Source organism: Melospiza melodia, chromosome 7 (genome assembly GCF_035770615.1).
Source record: "Melospiza melodia melodia isolate bMelMel2 chromosome 7, bMelMel2.pri, whole genome shotgun sequence".
Taxonomy (NCBI): domain Eukaryota; kingdom Metazoa; phylum Chordata; class Aves; order Passeriformes; family Passerellidae; genus Melospiza; species Melospiza melodia.
The window spans coordinates 7,536,655-7,559,398 of record NC_086200.1 but is presented as its reverse complement, the minus strand read 5'-3'; the positions used below and the strand labels follow the sequence as shown (position 1 = coordinate 7,559,398).

At 49.2% G+C, this 22,744-nt stretch overlaps 1 protein-coding gene across 1 annotated transcript; it reads right to left on the bottom strand.

Moving 5' to 3' along the window:
- Positions 1–1,138: 1,138 nt before the first annotated feature.
- On the bottom strand, positions 1,139–2,095 carry LOC134420482 (olfactory receptor 14J1-like). The gene has a single exon (XM_063160649.1). The coding sequence runs from the start codon at positions 2,069–2,071 to the stop codon at positions 1,139–1,141; it is 933 nt and encodes a 310-aa protein (XP_063016719.1). The 5' UTR covers positions 2,072–2,095.
- Between the last annotated feature and the right edge of the window lie 20,649 nt (positions 2,096–22,744).

Sequence of the window (22,744 nt, the reverse complement as noted above, 5' to 3'; positions counted from 1 at the left end):
ATTTGCAGATGACACCAATGTGGGTGTGAGTGTGGATCTGCTGGAGGGCAGGAGGCATCTGCAGAGGGACCTGGACAGGCTGGATCCAGGGCCCAAATCCAACAAGCTGAGGTTGAACAAGACCAAGTGCCGGGTCCTGCACTTTGGCCACAACAACCCCTGCAGCTCTACAGGCTGGGGACAGAGTGGCTGGAGAGCAGCCAGGCAGAAAGGGACCTGCAGGGACTGATGGACAGCAGGTTGGGCATGTGGCAGCAGTGTGCCCAGGTGGCCAAGAAGGCCAATGGCTCCTGGCCTGGATCAGGAATGGTGTGGCCAGCAGGATCAGAGCTGATGGACTCAGCACTGATCTGGCCCACACTCTGCACTCAGACATTGCTGCTGCAGCTCCAGAGAAGGGAACACAAGGGGATCACTGCAGAAAACTTTGCTGGGAGATCATTTAGCTCCTTTAAAGACACCAAGCACACAGCCCCTCATTGACACAGTCTGTGGACACAGGGAAGGTGCAGAGAAACGAAATAAGAAATGGTACAAACAATGGTTTTACTTTGTGGACAATAATTAAAAACAAAAACACAGGGAAAAAAAGGACAAATCCAAAAGAACTATCCAAGATGATTTATATTACAAATTATTTATATTACTTGGCCTGTCCCTGCTGCAGCCCCGGCACTGCCACCCCCAGGGCTGTGCCCAGCCCCGAGAGCACTCAGGCCCTGCAGCAACACCAGGGCCACCAGGACAGTGGGGCAGGGCCACGGCAGCAGCACTGGCAACACCAAGTGCTGCTGCTGCTGCTGGGCACAGCTGCTGGGCCAGCCCTGATCTGCCCCCAGCTCTGCACACAGACATTGCTGCTGCAGCTCCAGAGAAGGCAACAAAAGGGCATCTCTGCAGAAAACTTGGCTGGGACATCCTTTATTTCCTTTAAAGTCACCCAGAGCACAACCCCTCATTGACAAAGTCTGTGGCCACAGGGAAGTTGGAGAGAAACAAAATGAGAAATGGCACAAACAAAGACATTTATTTGTGGACAATATGAGAAAACTAATATAAAGGAAAAAAAAAAAACTACAGTCAAACCAACAATAAGATGACTTCTATTACAAGTGGTTTGCAGCAATTGGCCATCAAATTAATGTTCCTGAAAGCATCCAGTCATCAGTCTCCACACTTCAGCCTTGAGCTCCTGGTTCCTCAGGCTGTAGATGAGCGGGTTCAGGGCTGGAGGCACCACTGAGTACAGAATTGACAGGGCCAGATCCAGGGATTTGGAGGAGATGGAGGGGGGCTTCAGGTAGGCAAAGGCTGCAGTGCTAACAAACAGGGAGACCACAGCCAGGTGAGGGAGGCAGGTGGAAAAAGCTTTGTGCCGTCCCTGCTCAGAGGGGATCCTCAGCACAGCCCTGAAGATCTGCACATAGGAGAAAACAACGAACACAAAACAACCAAAAGCTAAACAGACACTAACTGCAATGAGCCCAAGTTCCCTGAGGTAGGATTTGGAGCAGGAGAGCTTGAGGATCTGTGGGATTTCACAGAAGAACTGGCCCAGGGCATTGCCATGGCACAGGGGCAGGGAAAATGTATTGGCTATGTGCAGCAGTGAATAGAGAAAGGCACTGGCCCAGGAAGCTGCTGCCATGTGAGCACAAGCTCTGCTGCCCAGGAGGGTCCTGTAGTGCAGGGGTTTGCAGATGGACACGTAGCGGTCGTAGCACATGATCGTCAGGAGGGAAAATTCTGCTGAAATGAAGAACACAAAGAAAAAGACCTGTGCAGCACATCCTGAGTAGGAGATGTTCCTGGTGTCCCAGAGGGAATTGTGCATGGCTTTGGGGACAGTGGTGCAGATGGAGCCCAGGTCAGTGAGGGCCAGGTTGAGCAGGAAGAAGAACATGGGCGTGTGCAGGTGGTGGCCGCAGGCTACGGCGCTGATGATGAGGCCGTTGCCCAGGAGGGCAGCCAGGGAGATGCCCAGCAAGAGGCAGAAGTGCAGGAGCTGCAGCTGCCGTGTGTCTGCCAATGCCAGCAGGAGGAAGTGACTGATGGAGCTGCTGTTGGACATTTTCTTTGTCTTGGCATGGGTCTCTGTAAGAAAAGTAACTATGGAATACTTGGGTTTGGAGAGGACTTGAAATATCCCAGCACATCCTCGGGGCACTTTTCCCCCACTGCCTGCCCAGGGCTCTGCTGCCTGGAGCTGTCCCTGTCAGCAGCTCCTTCCCTGTGCCCAGGGCTGGGCCCTGCCAGTGCTGCCAGAGCCCAGCCCAGCCCTGGGGGCTCAGCTCTGCCCTGCAGACCCCTCCCAGCTCTGACACTTCCCGGGGGCAGCTCTGGCTCTGCAGGCTCTGATGGCTCTGTCAGAGCAACCCTGAGGAGGCTGAAAAAGCAAAACTGATGCAGCTTCTAGGGGGCCCTGTACATGTTTCTGTCACTGCCTGGCTTAGTAAGATCTGAGAAAAACTATTTTCTTTTTCTGAATCTTACTGAGAGATTAATATCAATGTTCAATTTTTCATCCTGGCAACAGAAAGCAGTAGATTAAAAAAGCAAGATATTCCAATTTATGCAGCCTCAGCCTTTCTGTGCTCCCTGTAAAACCTACTTGGAGATATTGTACAGCTAAATGTCATGCTGAGAGAAGTCCTGAACAATGCAGCACCCTCACCACACAAAGAAAACACTTCCAAGCCTGATCAGCTGTCTCCTCCCACCCAGATCTTGTCCCCCAGTGCTGGGAGCAGCTGCCAGGGCTGGCTGAGAGCGTTCCCTGGCAGGCAGCAGAGTCCCTGCCCCAGCACAGCGCCCTGGGCTGCAGGACCCTGCTCTGCACAACAGCCCTGGGCACCCCTGGCTGCTCTGCACAAGAGACAATCAGATAATGTACTCACAGAGTCTGTAGGCATTGGGACGTTCCAGCTTTAGGAGATGGCTCCAGGAGCTGCATCTGCATTGTCCTGCAGCCAGAGGTTCCTGTGCCAAGGGCTGGCAGTGATTCTGCCCCAGGCACTTCTCAGCACCTTCCCAGCCCTGACTGATTGAAGCTCTCTGTGCCTCTGTGCTGTGCCCAGGATGGCTGCAGGCAGTGCCGCAGCCCTGCTGGGCTGGCAGAAGAGCTGCTCATCGAGAGAAATGTGTTTTGAAGCTCCTCTTGGTTACCAGGAGCTGCCTCTGTGCCAGGAGCCCAGCCCAGCTCAGCAGCACAGACACAGCACAAGGACATTAATGAGCCTCTGGGGCTTTGTGTTCAGGCCCTGAACATCAGTCCCTGAGAGGGAGCTGAAGAAACCTCTCCAGAACTCCAAGTCAGAATCCAACTCCAAAATTTCTTGGACTTTTAATGGGTCCCACTGAGGGACACGACTGAGAAACTGTCCCCAGGCCCCAGGCAGAGCAGAGAACTGGAGGCAGTGATGACAGGTGAGGACAAAGAGAAGCCAAGTCTTGGTGCCCTGGGGCACAGCAGGGTCTGTGCCAATAAGGACTGTGAGGAGACACCTTGTCCTGAGGCACTGGAGCCTCCTGGCACAGCCCCAGCCAGGCTGGGCACTGTCAGCCCCACGTCCTGCCCTCAGCAGGCTCCCCTAGCCCACATCCCAGTGGCCTCAAGGATCTGCTGGAAGGAGTCCCTGTGGAGCCTTGCTCAGGAATGGCCCTGGGGACTCCTGAATGCTTCCAGGGACTGCAGGTTTTTCAAAGGACTTTGGGTTTGGGTTTTGCCTTGGCGTCTCTGAGAGGTTTGTGCAATCATGGCCTCCAATTTTCTGCTGTAATTAGTCCCTGGAGAGGCTTTGTGAGTAACAACACTCAGTGGGGCTCATTAATGCTTTCAGATACTCAAAGTTTTTTAAGGTACTTTGGATTTTCCTTTCCACACTGAGTGTCCAAGCAGTTTTTGTGCCATCCTGGCCTCCAATTCTCTCCTCCAAGGAGTCCATGAGGAGCTTGTGTTTGGGATGGACCTCAGTGGGACCCATCGATTCCTCAAGACTCTTTGGGGTTTTCTTCCAACTCTGACTCCAGGAAAGATTTGTGCAATCTACTCTCAGGCCCTGAGCTTGAAGGGCTCACCTCCAAATGCTCATTAGGGTCAAGAAATTTCTGACAAACCATGGATCTGCCTTTATTTCCCTCTGGTCTAGTTCAGTTCAGCAAGAAGTTCTCCTTTTACAGTTATGGAGAATATTTCAAAGAGCCTCTATGAAATAGGCAATTCTTTTTTAAAGAGTGTATTTTATTGCTGTTCTTTTTAAAGAAGATGTGATTGCAGCATTCTGTAATTGATATTGATGTAGGACTGCTCCAAAGGAGGTCTGGCCAGGTCAGTGAAGTTGTACCTTGGAGCTGACTCAGTGTAGACAACCTTGCCTCACATTCTCAAACCCCATGTGAGAAACTATTTTTACTTTCAAAAATTTAAATGCTTTATTAAGGCCTTTTCAAAATACAACAGAAGACTGAATAAAGAAAAGAATACAGCACTGGGAGCAAAGAATTCAGTCACTGTGTGCTCATCTACAAAATGGATGTTCTGTCCTTTATACCTCTAGCCCCTCCCAAAGTCTTGTCAATCGACTCCTTCTCTGTCCAGTGGTGAAGATCACTGTCTAACACCTTGATTGGAGGTCAGGGGCTGCCATAGTAACAAGCCCACCCTCCCAAATGCCCCGACTACTGAGGCCATCCTGTGATAACAATGCAAGGGGGAGGGGAAGGATAACTATACATCTACAAAATATCTCTTAACATATATTTAATATTCACCCTTTAATTGTGAGAGTCAGCCACTGGATTACTCATCTATAACACCATTACCTTTTCTTTTCCTATAAGTCATTTTGCTCAAACAGTTAAGTAAAACATTTTCTCTCTTTCTCTTGAATGATTCATACCAGCATCTGTTGATGTGGGCAAGGACAGTGGGAACAGGAGAAAAAATCTCAGGTTTTCCTTAGACTAATTTGGAATGGACAAAAGGGCATCCCAGGGGCCCAGTATGGCTTTGACTCCCATCTACCGTGCCTATGTGGCTGCTACCCATAGTTGGTGTATCTTAGGGGTGAGTACAGAGGCCAGCTCGGTACTGCCCTCCAGTCCTTGTTGAATTAAAAGACAACTGAGGAAATATAGAGGTCTGGTATGGCCTTTTGTCCCTTTGAAAAATGAGGAATTATAGAGGTCTGGTATGGCCTTTTGTCCATGCCTACGGGGTTGCTGCCCATGGCAGGGCGATGGAGCCTCCTTGGTAGCAAACAAAGGGACCAATCCAGCCTTGCCCTCCTTACTTTGTCTTATTTTCTTAAAGAAGCTTTCCCATTACATTTTACAGTCCCTTGTGTACTTCTCCTCAACAGATGCTGGTAATTCTCACCCATGAAAACAGGAAGACAGTTTTTGAGCTGGTTGGTGGAAGCTTGACTCTACTTTTTGGGCTTCTTGGTGTTTTTCTGGTTGTCTCTCAGTCTCTGCTTGAGAGTCAATCTTGTTTTACCCTGCCTTGATGTTACAGTCTACTCTTTGGGTTCTCCTACTGGGCCTTTGACTCTGTTGCCATGAGTCCATCCCTGCTCTGCAGTTTGCACGGCTGATTCAGTGGTGAGCAGTACCTGAAAGGGACCTTCCCACTGAGGAGTTAGAGGCTGATCTCTCTATGACTTGATCATCACCCAATCCTCAGGATTAATATTATGGATTCTGAAATCCAGGGTGGTAGTTTGAGGAATTGCCCCTTCATGCCTTAGGCCTTCTAAGGTTTGTGTTGTAGACGTAACTTATTTCTTGGCATTGGCTTCCCCTTCCTCATAGGCGGCAACCTTCTGGGGTGAGGTCAGAAAGGGTAACCGAAACATAATTTCATAGGGTGACACCCCCAGATCTGACTGGGGTTGGGTTCTAATTCTTAATAAGGCCAAAGGGAGCCATTTTATCCATGACATTCAGGTTTCAATCATGAGCTTAACTAGAGATCTTTTAAGAATTTGATTCATTCTCTCTACACGACCAGAACTCTGTGGATGCCATGGAGTGTGTAATTACCATTTTATTCCTAGGGCCTGAACAACTTTCTGCAATATCTTTGATGTGAAATGAGTTCCCCAGTCTGAATCGATCCTGTTGGCCATCCCACATTGGGGAATGATTGATTCTACAAGTGTTTTACTCAGAACATTGGCATGTGCTTTCACAGTGGATACCATCTCTACACAATGAGTCAAGTGATCTACTATCACTGGCAAAAACTTCCACTCTTGTACCTGGGAAGCTCAGTAAAATCTACTTGGATGTTTTGAAAGGGCCTTAAGGCTAGTTCTCACTCTCCCCTGGGTGTTTTCCTCATGATTTTCTTATTCACTTTTTGACATATCACACACCGTTCAGTTACTTGCTTAGGTATTCTGAAAATTCCTATGCAGCCCCAAACCCTTAGAAACTGATCACTTACTGCTTTTTTACCCCAATGTGTTGTTCCATGTATGCCTTCTAGCATTTTCCCGGCAAGGGGTTTATTCAACATCTGCCTCCCATCTGCTCATCTCCACTTCCCTTTGTTATCTTTCTTGGCTCCTCTTTTAAGAAGTTCTTCCTCTTCTGTCCCACTGAATACAGGGACTTTTTGCATTTCTCTCATGGGTGTTAATACTATTATTAGTTTTTCTGTCTCTGATTCAATTGCATTTTTAGCCTCTAGATCAGCCTCATTGTTCCTGTGCCAATATTTCCAGAGCTCATTTTAGGGCATACAACTCACATGCCTGGGCTGACCAGTTGGAAGGTGACTTTTCCTTTTATAAGGCTGCCAACCCTTCATGTACCATAGCGTACCCCGATACCCTTTGTCCCTTTATTATCTGTGAAGATCCATTGATGTACAATCAATGTACCTTGGAGTGGCGGATCTGTTAGGTTCTCTCTTACTTTAGTTTGATAGTTTATAACCTCCAGGCAATTATGTGTTAATTCCTCATCTGGTTCTCCATATAAAATCTGGGCAAGGTTGAGTTGGTTACTCACAATTAGCTCTAAACCATTGTCTCTTAAGATGGCTTCATACTTTAGCACTGAGGAATCAGTGAGCGATTTCTCAGCCTTTTGGCTCAGGATACTCCTTACTGAGTTTGGGATATATATTTTCAATTTTCCCCCAAAAGGTTAATTTTTTGCTTTCTGCTATGAGTAGGGCAGTCACTGCCACAGCCTGAATGCAAGTTGGCCACCCCTAGCTGATAGGGTCTAGTATATTGATAAATAGGCCCCTGGTTTCCTGGATCCTCCCCAGTCCTGGGCTAATATTCCATGTGCTACCCCTTTTTCTATAGCCACAAACAATAGAAGGGTTTGTCTAAGGCAGGAAGACTCAGTGCCAGTGCACTAATTTTTGCTTTAAAAGCTTCAAACTTTGTTCATCATCTTTTTCCCACCTAATCTCTTCTTCAACTAACTTTTCTTACAAGAATTGGACAGCCTTCAATCCATAGCCCACAATATCCCAACAGACATAAAATCCTTCTGACTTCCCTCCTAATTTTTGGCCATGGCAGTGAGACTATCCCCGTAATTCTCTCATGGTTCAGCCGCCAGCTCCCTTGACAAATCACATGTCCTAGGAATTTTACTTCCCACTCTACAAATTCAAGTTTCCCTTTTGATACCTGAAGTCCTTGGTCCCTCAGAAAATTTAACAATACTATAGTGGATTCCCAAACTTCTTTTTCTTCCTGTCCTGAGAAAAGCAAATAATTTACACATTGGATGAGCTTTATCTCAGGTTTGATGGAGAAGAGCTGTACTTCTTCTAGGGCTTGACCAAAGAGGTTTGGGGAGTTGGAAAACCCTTGGGGTAACCTAGTCCACCGAAGCTGTTGCTTCCTCCCAGAATCAGGGACCTCCCATTCAAAGGTAAATATATCCCACTTTTCTCTGCCAGTAGACATGCCTAAAAAGTATCTTTTAGGTCTATCACACTGAACCACTGCTGTGCTGGGGGGATATTACTCAGTAGTGTAGAGGGGTTAGGCACTACTAGGTATGGATTCACTGTTCTTTTGTTCTCTTCTCTCAAATCTTGAACAAGCCTGTAAGTCCCATCTGACTTCTTTACTGGTAATATGGGTGTATTATGGGGGGACATACATGGTTCTAAGGTCTATCCTCAGGTAGGTCCTGGATCAGTGGCTGCAGCGCTCATCTCCCTTCCAGGGAGAGTGGATATTGTCGTACCCAAACTGGATGGTTCACATTAACTATTTTTATTACTATAGGTTTCATGTTCTGTTTACCAGGGTTTTTTTTTGGTTTTGCCCACACCATCTCATTAATTTTGTCATCATCCTCTTCCCTTAATTGGAGAAGCTTAACTAGCATTTTCCCTTCCTCTGGAAGCACTCCAATGTCAAACTGCACCTGTAAATCCCGTCCTAATAATTTTCACCCTGCTTCTGGAACTAATGGAACATCTCCAATTCCTATTTTATTTGTTCCTTCAAACTTTATTTGCTTTATAACTGCTTTGAACAGTTTAGCACCTACTACTTGCACAGTATCTTGACCCTTTTTGCACCCCTTTGGATTCTACAAACACAAGTTCTTTCAGCCCCCATCTCTACTAAGAATTCAAATGCTTCCTCCTGGGGATCTATTTTTAAAGTTATCAAGGGCTCCTGATGGTATCCTGTCCCCAGGAGGTAGAGCCTTTCTAGTCTTCCGTTTCTCCTTTTTGCTCAGTCTCATAGACCCTCATCTCCTTTTCCCTCTGGGGGAAATTCTTTCTGATATGCCCACTCTCTTTACAGTAAAACCAAACTGGTCATAGGTTCCCCAGTTTCCCAAACTCTCCTTTTTGTGCCCAGTCCAAAGGAGCTGCATCCTCCCTCCATCTATCTTCCTGTACTCGGAATCCTCCTGCCTTACCTGGGTTGTTCTTTACATGATTGTTTCCTTCTCTAATGGCAGTTACCATTACTTTGGCTTTTGCCTTGGCCTTCTATTAGTCTCTTTTTACATACTCCTTCTGTGCATCCCTTAAAAGATCCTCTACCCTCTTTTCTTGCCAACCATCTAACTTTTCTAACTTTTTCCATATATCTGGCCAAATGTGAGTGACGAAATTTATCTTTAGTAAGATCTGTTCAGCAACTGTATCAGGGTCAAACCCTGAATATTGCCTCATATTCCTTCTCAATCTTTCTAGCCACTCTGTCCTGGTTTCTTACTTCCTTTGCTGTTCATCAAAAGCTTTATGAGATTTTAATTACATGGAGCTGCCTCTTTGCTACCTCTTATAATCAATGTTCTATCTTCCTCCATGTCTTGCCTACCCCCAGTGCTGTTGTTGTCCCAGGTGGGGTGCACTATGGGCATTGTCAGATCCTCAGGAGGTCCCTGCACATGCTTCCTTTCCCATATCCGTATCTCAGCTGCATGGATCATCTGTCTTTCTTCTGGTGTGAATAGCTTGGTCATTATTGATTGCATCTCTTCCCATGTATAAATATTGGGCCCCAGAAACTGGTCTAACTGTTCCACTAATCCAGTGAGGTCCTCTAGTAATCCCTTCAATTATTTCTTGAACATTCTCACATCAGAAGAACTGAGAGGCACGGTTACAAATCTAATTCCTCCCTGCACCTCACACAGTGGTACTTCCCTCAGAGGATACAATCCCACTGCTTGGCTCCCATACACTGATCTGCTTTCCTCTCATTGTGCCTCCCTGTTTGTGGTGTTTTGACTAGGCCCATCAGGGGGTAGGGGAAGTGCATCTGGGGCTATTGGAGGTGGAGGGGGTAAGTGTTCTAATGAGTCCCATTCTTTATTTTCTGATACCTTAAACATGTTCACCTTTGAGGGTGAACTCTCCCTCCCACAGCAGGCAGTGTAGTCACTCTCTTCCTGATTGAATGGTTTCTTAGCTCTTACATGGATGTTTAAAGTCTGACACATCCATCCTTCATCTGACCCATACCTCGGCCAGTATACATGATTGCTCCTAATTTCCCTTCTGGTCCATTCTACCATGCACTAGTGAATCATTTTTAGCTCATCCTTATCTCTGATATTTGGGTCATTTTCCACCGGGCTAGTTTCCTTCCCAGTGGGCTATCTGGGGGTGTAACTATTGATACCTCTTCAATTTCTACTCCTCCCCTTGGGGATTCCCTATTTGCCCACAGTCCCATCCTGACCAGCCGATCACAGGCCCTCCTCTGACTGAGCCCACCTTTCCAACCACAGGCCCTCCGGACAGAGCCTGCCTCTCTCAGAAGGGAAAAGGAAAGGGGGAGCGGGAAAAAAAGAAACAAGGAAAGAGAAGGATAGGGAAGAGAGAGAAAAAAACCAAAAAACTGTACTGCTTTTTGAAAAGTAAAAATAAAAAACCTCACAATCTAAGGGCTTCTGTATCACCGGATTGGTCCCTGCCCTTCCTCTCCTCCTCAGTTCAATGCTCTGGTCCCACGGTCACACTCTGCTCCCTGTGCCGCCTGGCTCAGCTCGGCTATGACCTGCCCCTGGCCCAATTTCCCTCAGCAGCTGCAGTCCCACCCCTGGCCTGACCTGCTCAGCTTTGGTGGCTCCACCTGCCTTGATTTGACTCAGCAGTTTCCATCCCACTTCTAACCCAACTTGGTTCGGCTTCAGTGGTTTCTCCACCCCAATTCAACTCGGAGGCTCTGCCCGCCCCAGTTTGGCTCAGCAGCTGCAGTCCTGCCCCTGGCCTGACTCAGCTCAGCCTCAGCGGCTCACACTGCCCTGATTTGGCTCGGCTCAGCAGCCAGCCCAGCCTGACCCCCTCAGTTTGGCAGCTCTGCCCTGACGCAACTTGGCTTGGCGGCCGGACTGCCCCAACCCCTTAGGCTCGGCAGCACACGAACTGCTGGGTGACCCACTGCAGCAAACCCCTCGGTGGCCACCCCACTTCCAGCCTGGCTTCAGCTGGCCCTGGAAATTACAGTGCTGGCTGCGCCCCAGAGGCTGCCCCTGCTCTGAGCACTGCACGAGCCACCGCGCCATGTGGAGCTTATAGGTGGCCATTGAATCTTAGTATGTATTGTATAGGTGGCCTTTGAGTCCTAGTAAAATATATGTATTGCATAAGTGGCCTATGAGTCTCGGTAAAATATATGTATTGTATAAGTGGCCTTGCCCCGATCCTAGTTGTTCTAGATGAGCTGCAGCTGTGATGTCCTTAATTGGGTGGCAGCTGTGGCTAATGAAGATAACTGGGATAAAAGGGGGTGGGTTGGCTGGTCAGGGAGAGCCTTGGAGGAGCACTGATGAGGAAGCAGGAACAACACTGCTGTGTAGAGCTGCTTGTGAGAAAACCTCCCAGAAGGTGTGGGACTCTAGAAATATGGTAACAACAGAGCTCACCAGCTCCCTTGGTGTGTGTTGGCTGGGAATCCCGCTGTGGATCCCCATCCAGGCAAAAACAGGGTTTCCCCAATGGGTGAACCCAGTTCCCAAGTCCCCACTAACCCTTCAATCCTACATGTCCCACCGGCCATGGGGTCCTTGTCTATGGGATCCATGCTCTCCTCCCCCGCCATGTGTTCCACTGTTCCTTTTTCCTCTCTACCATCCAATATCCTGACACTTCAAGAGACCGGGATGCATCCAGTATATTACTAATGTGAAGCTCACTTTCATACACTGGAATTACAGAGTCACAATCTGGCCAAAAATAGATATGTGGGTGGTGCTCACTCCCCTTCTCCTCTTTTCTTTATCCCAAAGTCTCCTGGTGTCTTTGGGCTTCCAACCTGCAACCATTGGTGGAACTGGGAGAGTCCGATGGACTCTGCCAAATCTGTGGCAGGGGGTGCCCCTTTTGAAAACTCCTAAGGACACCAGGTGTATTTCCCAGACGAGTCCCCATTTGTGAGAAATGATGCTCACTTCCAAATATTTAAAAGGATTATTAAAACCTTATCAAAAAGTACAACAGAAGACTGAACACAGAAAATACTACGGCACAGGGAGCAAAGGATTTTTTTCAACCATGTGCTCGTCCACACAATGGATGTTTCACCTTTTAACCCTTTAGCCCCTCTCAAAAGCTTGCTAATCAAATCTTTCTTCACTGTCCAGTGGTAGAAGTCATTTCCTTACATCTTGATTCGGGGTCTGGTGTTGCCATAGTAACAAGCCAACCCTCCCAAATACCCCAACTACCAGGAAACAACAAAACAAGGGGGGAGTAAAACTATGAAACTTGTCTTAGGATATCCATAATATGTGCCTTTTAATTGTGAGACTCAACCATCACATTACTCATCTATATCACAATTATTTCAAAACTGCTTCCTGTTCCACCCTGACTGTCCCTGCAGAGGAACAGGCCATCTTTCATGCACTTCTGCAAGCTCAGGCTTCTCATTTCATGAGGAATCTGGCATGGAAATGGCCATATTAAGATGGAGAAAAGAAGAAGAAATGGATTAGAAATTCTTAGAGAAAATTACCCTTCCTACAGACAAAGTTCACCAAGTCATTCCCTGCATTTCTCCTTTCCAGATTCTTTCAGTCTTCTACTCTGGGAGATGCAGCTTGTTCTGCTGCTTATCATGAACTGATTGTTTTCATGCTCTTGATTTATACCAGCACAAGAGATGTAGAATCATCTAAACTGAAAACAGAAAGAAACTGCCTCTGACAACCAATTTTCATGTTCTAGATCACTTTCCAGGTGCCTATGGAAAAGCATGAATGATTATCACACAACTCTCTATTTCTGGCTGCAACTTCTGGAAATTCTCTGAATTCAGTCAGGGTTGCATTCCCCAACGAGTCCTGGTACCACCTCCTGTTTTCCAAGGTTGGAACAGTCACAATGAAAACCTCACCAATGGCACAACTCCCCAGTCCACCAGAAAAAGAAAGGACAAGTTGTCCAGTTCTCCAAACCTTTGTCCTGCTTTGCTGCAACAGTCCTGCTGCAGGGACATTGTGGAAAGCCAAGAGAAGCTGCAGTTGGTGGCACATCTTGACAGGAGCTTGACCTCATTCTCCAGGAAAGGTTCTTGGAAAGGGCAGACAGTATTGTGGAGAAGATTCCTGGAAAACTGAACCAGCTTTCCAGAAGTGAAATGAAAATGGAAAGAAATCTGAAATGTTTTTCTCTATTTATTTCTATGCTCCCCTTTTGCATCTTGCACTACTTCTCCATGCCATGAGTTCCAAATGCATCTCACCTCTAAGATGGGTGACTTAGCGAGTTTTAGACACTCTAAAATACCATGAGCTGCACACAGTTTGCCTTCCCCTGTTTTTGTTGGAAAGCAATGCTGGAGCCATCAGTGCAGTGCTTGGGTCAGGCACGAATCCTGCAGGCAGAGAATGTGCCCCGGCAGTGTGTGACCCTCAGCAGGGACAATGCTCAGCAATCCTGCAGGCAGGGAATGTGCCCCAGCAGTGTGTGACCCTCAGCAGGGACAATGCTCAGCAATCCTGGAGGCAGGGAATGTGCCCCGGCAGTGTGTGACCCTCAGCAGGGACAATGCTCAGCAGCGTTGCTGTGCTGGGTCTCCATGGAACCATGCCAGGAGCAGCTGCTGAGCTCAGAAGCCATCGCAGCCCCCGCCCTGCCCCAGAGCCCCTTGGCAGGGTGGGCTCCTGCCCTGGCTCCGTGTGCCAGGAGTCGGCAGCGCTGGGTGCGGGGAGCCCAGGGAGGGCACAGAAACGCTGGGTGAGAAATGCTGGGGCAGAGCGAGATGGGCGAGTGCAGCCGGCCAGGGCAGAGGAGCAGCACGCCCAGGGGACACAGCCTGCAGGACACATGGCCAAGGGGAGAAAACAACAAACTGCTCAGGAGGGTGGAGAACAAACTTTTAGTTGCAAACTTCAGAGAATGAGGTACTTCGGAAATCTTAAACTACATGGAATTACAGTAAATCACTTGACAAAGCACTGATTGAGCACACTCTAACCTGTCCAACTTCAAGTCATGCAGATTTTGAGAAGAGGAAGTCAGGAGGAGAGGGAGAGAGATCCACAATCAGCCTTGGATCCAGTGCCATCTCAGCTGCTGTGAGCTCTGGGGCTGTGGGACATGTCAGTGTCACACCCGTGTCACAGCCTGACCTGCTCTGGTCCCTCTCCCAGGTGGGATTTTCGGGGTGCCAGGGGCTTGGCTGCCACTTTGGGGCTGCACCAGAGGCTGCAGTGGCTGGGGTGGGGCAGTGACCACCCCACCTATGCAGAACTCTCCCTGCCCCAAACACAGACTGGAGATGTCTGGGGCCGTTCATCATTTCTCTGCTCTCCAGCATCGAGGCAATGGACTCTGGATACGGCTCTGAGCTCGTGCCCAAGGCAACCACCCCTCGCAATGGGGCTCCATGGAGCTGCTCTCAGGAAACTCTCATGAGCTGGGGAGTGCCCCAAAACTGCCTCAGAAATGTGAGATACCTCAAAATCTCTTCAGGAATGTGGATTATTCAAAAACTCACTCAGTAATGGGCTCCCTCTCCCTTCATCATCCCCAAACTTTGGCTGCCTCATTCCAGACTGCAACCCACATCCCCAATCCCAACCACAACACATCCCACCATTCCTAGACATCAAGACCCCCTTCACAAGCTGTATTTCCTCCTTTTCCCACCACCCAAACCCAATCCCACCCATCCTGCCCCACCCAATGCCCATCTCAACCCTCCTGATTTGCAACCCACTTCGCCCAATCTCCTTCCAACATCATTGCTGTGGAAGGGGCTGTGGAATTGAGGAATTTTGCGGGGGAGTGAGTAGTTTCAGAGGCACTGAGGGGACAGATCAAAACCTATTGTCTCTTTGAGTGCCAAGAAAGGGAGACAACTAAACCAAATATCCCCAAATTTTCCCAATTATTTCCCTGAATCCCAGATTCCTCTGAAACACAAGTAAAAAGTGAGGCTTTAGATGCCTTTGATGAATTTATTGATTTTTACCCCAATTTTCTCTGTTTTAAAGGGATGAAGATGAATCCAAAGAAAATTAGGGCCAAAACAAAATAACCAGCCCAGTGTCTTCCCAACATGGATCACCGGGAATGTGGGTCACCAGGTCTCTGACCAAAGTGGGTCCTCCCATGGGGGATGGAGTTGGGGCAGTGCATGAAGCTCTTTTAAAGTCAGGGCATTCGCAGGGCTACCCTTACTGGTGCCTCCGCTGGTGTCTGGTCAAGGCAGAGCTCTGGGTGAAGCTCTTCCCACACTGGGGACACTCGTAGTGCCTCTCCCCATTGTGGATGCGTTGGTGCCTGATGAGTTCTGAGCTGCAGCTGAAGTCCTTCCCACATTCCCCACACTTGTAGGGCCATTAGATAGTGTGGATCATCTGGTGGCTGATCAGGTTGAATCTCTTCCTGGACCTCTTCCCACACTCCAAGCACTTGTAGGGCTTCTCCCCATTGTGAAGCTGCTCATGGACCACAAGCTCTGAGCTCTGGCTGAAGCTCTGCCAACCTTCATGGCACAGGATGGGTCTTTTCCCCTCAGAGCACCCTGGGCTGGGTTTGCAGCCCCTCCTGTGGGATCTCTGGAACTTTTCCTCCCCATTGTAATTCTGCACTGTGGCACTGCTCAAAACAGTCTCTTCCATGACGTTCTGCTGCAGAGATTTGTCCTCCCTGGTCTGCATCCTCAGCTCCTTCTCTGGGGTAGGAAGGAAAAGGAGAGGATGGGATTTGCCTGTGTGCCAGAGGGAAAGGGAAGGAGATCCCCCCAGTGCATCACTGGCAGGACGGCATTGGCAGCAGGGTTGTCCTGCAGCCGGGGGCTGTGCTGGGCTGGGAGATGGAGCAGGAGAGAGGGGGAAAGGGGCACTGACTTCCTCCTCACCTGCCTGGGTGTCCCGGGGCATCTTCCTCTTCCTCATAGCCTTCTCCTCCTCCATTCAGCCAAGGTTTGGGAATGGGAAATCCTGGTTTGGGGAAAAACAAGGTGTGAATGCCTTGGACTGGGAATTCCTCCCAACCAAATCCATCTCCAGAAGTCATCTGGTGTTCATTAAAACTTCTAAAAATCAAGAGTGAATAAAAAAAAGCCACCAGGAGCATCCCATTTCCAGTCTCATCCCTCTGGGTTTCTGGTGGTTCCCCTCCTCAGGGATGCTGGGAATCCCATGGGTCCTAGGGATCCCTCTCTCCAGGGTCCTGCTTAGGGATGCTGGGGGAATTTCAGGGTCCCCCACTCCAAACTCCCCCTACTGCAGCCACTTGGGGCTCCTCTCTCTTCCCACCACCCTGTCCTGGATTAGGGCAAATCTGGGGGAAAACCTCCAAAGGGGTTTTCTCTAGAAAGCAAAGTCAAGCAGCCACTCCCCCAAACAAATCAGGAAAAGATTTCCTCAGAGAATAGGGAAAAAAACCCCTGTTTATTTAACAGGCAAAGCATTCACCAGCACAAAAAATGAACAATATTAAACAAAAAAACCTCTTGCTGTTACAAAAGAGATTACAAACTCAGAAACTCCCTCTGTGGACAGTAGCTCAGCTCAGTCTCAGTCTCTTATCAGTCCCTCCAGTGCTGGAAATGCCGCGGCCCAAGCTCAGCCAGGTGCGCCACAGGTGGGAGCTGCCAGTGGTGTTATGGGTGTTCGGTTGAGAGCAGGTTTAAACAGCTCCAAAGAAAAAGAAAAATCACAGTCTAGGGAACTTCTCTGCCTCAGCGAGCTAAAAACTAACTAAAAGCAGAGGACAGCTCTGTCCTGCTGTCTGTCCATCTGCAGACAACTGATACCTTATGTTTTAAGTTTTTCTGTTGTGTTTTGGTGTGCAGCTTTTAGCTTTATATTAAGGGTTTCTGGGATCTTTTCAGAGAGTGGTGAAGACAAAACAATCCTGTTCTAGCTGGAGACTCAAGGACAATCTCTTCAAACTTCAGGCCCAAAGCATAAACAACATGAAAAGAGGACAACAGGCAAGCAAGCAAAGAGGATGAAACTTCATAATTTGAAGCTATTAATTGGGCTGTTAACTCCTTTATGCAAATGGACTAAAACCTATAAAAAACTGAGATCTCGTGACTCTCTTTTGTTCCCATCTTGGAGCCATCCAGGCAGAGTCACAGCTGTGGCTCCAGTACTGCCAGGGTGTGGCCTTTGAAGGCATTTAGGTAAAAATCCACTTTATTCCTCTTTACTCCATCTGGGCGCTGTTCCAGCTCCTTGAGGCATCACAACACTCCAGGAGCCGGAATGTGGAGGAGTGAGTGCAGTATCTGAAAACAAACTGCAGCTTCTTCCTCCTCCCCTTCGCTCTCAGAACCAGCATTAAAGGTGCAGAACTCATTTCTGGGCTAAACAGACCGATGGGGTATGAGCATCATGAAGTCACCCCAGGACACGCCCCTGTCAGGGTCAGGGGGTTCCATCCCCACCTCATCTCCAGGCTGTCGGGGGTCCCCCAGCTCCAGTATCGCCCCTTCCCCTCTCCCCACCCCAGGGGTCCCCCATTCCACAGCCCCGGCTCTCACAGGGATCCCCAAAACCAATGTCCTGCCCCGTCGGTACCGGGCCATCCCCACGTGGACCCCCCGGGACCCCCCTTAGGGGCGATCACGGCTCCTCTGCCCCCAAAAAAGTTCCTCTTAGGGAGCCTGGAGATATCCGGGGCTCGAGTCCGGGTTCTGCTGGCTCCAAACACTCTCAAAAAAAATCCTCCCTCAGACTCCTGACTGGAGTTATTTAGGAATTTAGATACTTGAGCTGAGCTTCTTGCAGGACTTACAGCAGCCCCTTGTTCCTCACCATGGGGTGAATGAACCTTGTCAGTCTCACTGGTATCATTTGCTCCCTTTCCTCCAGTGATTTTAACAAGCTTTTCACAGAAAGACAACAAAATATTTTCTTTACACTGGCCACCCACAACAGCCATTTTCCTCATCAGTTCTCCCATAAGTTCCCCAGGAAGAAGGAGAGACTGCATCCAAGTTTCCAAGAGTTCTTCCAGGAAGAACCAAAACCTCCTCAGGGGAGGGAACCGTGATGTTGTCAAAGGCACTTGGAGTCAGAGAACAATGCCCTGAACTCACTGTGCCAAAGTAATGTTGCAATCTGGTTAAGAAAATTGTTAGAGAGATGCCTCTGCCGCCACAAAGGTGCTAACGAGACCAAATCCAAAATGGATTTAATTGAACAGTAAACGTGAGCTAGAGAGAGAGATGGAAAGAAAGAGAAAAGAGGGAACAGCAAGGGAGTGACAGGGACAGAGACCTCCCCTGAAGCAGGGTAAGTGTGACATTGTCCCCTGTGTGTGTGTGTGGCCTTCCTGGGGTGGGGGTTTTACACCTGAGCCAGTTTGGGTAAGGGGGGTCGTGTTCACCCCCTGAGCGGGGATTACCCCACTGTTTCAGGTTGAAATGTAAGATGTAACCAAATGCATGTTTTCAATCACCATCTTCATCAACTGTTATAAACAGGTGGGGCAGTGTTCTTTACCTCTTCCATGACTCACCCCTGATAACGTCCTCCAGGGGAGATATCTTCTGTGAATGGGCCATTGAGTGTCACTGCAGGACTGATAAAATTCCATCATCCCATTGTGGGATGCTCTGCCCAGGGGGAGGATACAAGCATTCCTACCTGGATATAAGCTGAGACTTGCCACACCAGTAGCAGCTTGCCTACTGGATTGCCAGAGGACAAGAGCTCCATAACCACCACTGGACTTCTAGAGGAAGACCAGACCCTTCTGCAGGATCACTGCTTTGACAGAATCGCGTTCATCACTCCAACAGGACTGCACCCACCATTTAATGGGACTGCTGCCACCACCCTGATGCATAGGGTGTCAGGTTATATCCTGACTCTGTCAGTTGAAGGCAGTGTTTCTGTATCATTGCCTTGATCTTCATTTTCCTATTAAATTGTAGTTCCGGCTTAGATTTTGCCCCTGGTTTGCGTTCAAACCAGTAAAGAAGACCATGTGTTCACCCCTTGTTTTCTTCCCAAACCAGGATTTCCCATTCCCAAACCTTGATTGGATGGAGGAGGAGGCTCCGAGGAAGAGGAAGGAGCCCTGGGATACCCAGGCAGGTGAGGAGGAAGTCAGTGCCCCTTTCCCCCTCTCTCCTGCTCCATCTCCCAGCCCAGCACAGCCCCTGGCTGCAGGACAACCCCAGTGCCAATGCCACCCTTACGGGGATGCACTGGGGGAATCTCCTTCCCTTTCCCTCAGGCATGGAGGCAAATCCCATCATGTCCTTGTCCTTCCTCCCCAAGACAAAAAGTTGAGGATGGAGACCAGGGAGGAAAAATCTCCTTGGCAGAAACTCATGGAAGAGGCTGTTTTGAGTGACTCCATAGTGCAGAATTCTAATGGGGAGGAAAATCCCCAGAGATCCCACAGCAGGAGGGGCTGCAAACCCAGCCCAGGGTGCTCTGAGGAGGAAAGACCCACCCTGAGCTGGGAAGGTGGACAGAGCTTCAGCCAGAACTCAGAGCTGGTGGTCCATGAGCAGCTTCACAATGGGGAGAAGCCCCACAAGTGCTGGAGCGTGGGAAGAGCTTCAGGCAGAGCAGCACCCTGATGAGCCACCAGATGATCCACACTATCTAATGGCCCTACAAATGTGGGGAATGTGGGAAGGGCTTCAGCTGCAGCTCTGCCCTCATCAGGCACCAACACATCCTCACTGGGGAGAGGCCCTATGAGTGTCCTGAGTGTGGGAAGAGGTTTCCCACACAACAGCTCCCATCTGCTCCGGCACCAGCAGATTCACTAAGAGGAGAGGCCCTTCCTCTGCCCCAACTACGGGAAGGACTTCAAGTGCAGCTCCAACCTTGTTAGGCACCAGCGCATCCACACAGGGGAGAGGCCCTACAAGTGTACTCCGTGTGGGAAGAGCTTCTCCAGCAGCTCTCACTTGACCAGACACCAAAACAGGCACCGGTAAAGTAAGCCCTGCCAATGCCCCAACTGCAGGAGGAGCTTTGTGCCCTGCTCCAGCTTCAACCCCCATGGAGGACCCACATTAAGCAGAGCCCTGGTGATCCATGTTCCCCGTGATCCATGCCAGGAAAACACTTGTACCTTTTCCTGCCCCTGCCAATGGACATGATGTGGCTCTGAAGAACCACATGAGGGTCTCGGCATGGCCATGTCATTGCATTCTCTCCCATGTCAGGACACTGCCAGGGGCAGGAAAGGGACTCTCTCTCTTTCTCTCTCTCCCTTGAGGAGAAGGGTGTCCTTTCCAGGCAGTGGGAAGTTGTGGCCAGGAAGAGACAGTCAGTTGTGTTGTAGTTTTCCCTTTATTTTATTCCTTCTGTTACCAGTATTGTTTCTGTTCTTGTTTGTTCCTTATCTTGCTGCTGTTCCCAATAAATTGTTCTTATTCCAGCCTGGGATCTTTGCCTTTTGTTCTTTCCACAAGAGGTGGGAGGCCAGCAGGGCAGCGCGGTTTTAGTGGGAGCAGGAAATTCAGGAATCCCATTCCTGGAGAGCAGCCCATGGAAGATGAACATCCCAGCTGGTCCCAGCCCTGGTGGCCATGGCAACAGCCTTGGGAGCGGGTCCCTGGCTGGGGCTGTGGGAACCTCTTCCCTCTGGTGCCCAGGGACAGGAGTGGAGGGAACGGCTGCAGCTGAGTCGGGGCAGGCTCAGGTTGGATGTCAGGAAAAGGTTTTTGCCCAGAGGCTGCTGGGGCCCTGCCCAGGCTCCCCAGGGAAGGGTCCCAGCTCCAGGGCTCTCTGAGCTCCAGCAGCATTTGGACAGCGCTGCCAGGCCCAGGCTGGCATTGTTGGGGTGCCCTGTGCAGGGCCAGCAGCTGGACTGGAGGATCCTGATGGGTCCCTCCCAGCTCGGCCAATTCTGTGGTTCTGGGATCCCATGAGCCTGGGGATGAGGCTGCCAATGGTTGCCATGGCAACAGGCTCTGGCTGCAGGCCTGAGCTGGTGTCCATGGCAACCACCCCGGGCATGGGGTCTCCATGGAGCTGCCAAGGGACTGACCATAGCAACAGGGAGCTGGTGATGGTTGCCATGGAAACTGACCATAGCAATAGGGGGCTGGTGATGGTTGCCATGGAAACTGACCATAGCAGTAGGAGTCTGGTGATCATTGCCTGCTAAGGATCAGATTTGTCACAGGCCCTCAGAGGGGTTCCATGGGGACTTTCCAAGAGTCTCCAGGCTGTTCCACGGCTGGAATGTCACAGGCACAGACAGGGGCTCCATGGAGACCTCCCAGGGCTTTCTGGGGATGGTAAAGAGCCCTGTGGTCAGAGGCAGTCACAGCCATTCCATGGTGACATCCCAGGGGACCTTGGGCTGCAAAGGAACCAATCTGTCACAGACACTCACTGGGGCTCTACAGTGACATCCCAGGAGTTCCCAGGCTGCCAAAGAGCCAGGATGTCCTAGACACTCACAGGGTTCCTGTCATGGGCACAGTGAGACCTTCAGGCAAAATCTATTAGGGAAACTCCTGTTGGGTCACAACATGCAGAAAGGATTCCCAATAGCCCCCACAGATGCCCAAACGTCACCATTGAATCAGAGATGACACAGACTCAGATCAGAAGGCTAAGGGCTAAAAGCCACCTGTTTTTTCAATCCTCTTCTTTTATACCTTGGTTTGCTACAGGTGGACCTCACTGGTCCTTTAATCAACACATTTCACATGATTGGCCAATTAAGACAACATCCTTCAGTAAACAATATTATGGAAAAAACAATCTTTTATATATATTGTCATGGTTCCAGTTATTGATGTTTGTTTTATGCTGGGCCTTTCTGGGGGCTCTCTGGATGTGGGAAACCCTCCTGTAGCAATTCTGTGCCAGGTAAAAGAAGATACACAAGACATTTTTGGTCTTCGACTTCCTGTTTATTGTTATCTTCTCTAAAGTTTTGCATGCTGTGCATACCAGGCTCAGCATCCTGGACAAACACCTCAAAATGGCTCCAAAATGTATGGTTTCAAGGTCTTTTAAAGTTATCTCACCCAATTAACTCTTAAAATGTACATTATTTCTACTTATCGACCAATAACTCATCTCTTGACTGTCCACATAAGCTCTGCAGTGTGCTTCCCTTGACCAATCACCCTCTGCCACAAATACTGCAGAAAATGGAGTAGATGAAGAAGAAGACAGGGACTACATCCAAATTCCTCCATCTTGCTTCCTATCTACATCATATTAAAAATCCCAAAACCTAAATTTCACAACCAAAAGGAACATGCTATACTACCCTCTAATCTATTTCACACTTTGGTAAATTGTAATCTGTCTCAAAGTCCTGGAAGTCCTCTCCATGGGCAAAGATTATAGGCAGTGTTTCTCTGGTGGTCAGAATGCCTCAGAGCAGACACAGAAATATTCCCTGTGCCCTGGATTGCCACACATTTAACCTAAAATCCTTTAACCCTCAACATGTGAAGTTACCAAAAATGTTCCAGATAAGTAGGATTAGGAGAAGAAATAGAGAACAACAGAAAGACAGAAGATCCAGAGAAAGACACACACCTGTGTACCAGCTGCTGGGGTTCCAGCATCGCTAACAGACCAAGCCAGGGAGAAGGCAGATTCCAGATCATGGGCTGGCCTTGTGCTCTGGCTTTTAACCCCCTGGGCCTTCATGGGCTCGCCCCTGGGGTGGGATTGCCAGGTGCTTGTCCAATCAGAGCCAGGGTGGCACGAGATGCTTGTGTGTGATTGATTGACAGCTCAGCCAATCAGAGAGGGGTTAGCACAGCATTTGCTATGTGATTGACAGCTCTGCCAGGCCAGGGCTGGGGCGGGGTTCTGTCCCACCACAAAC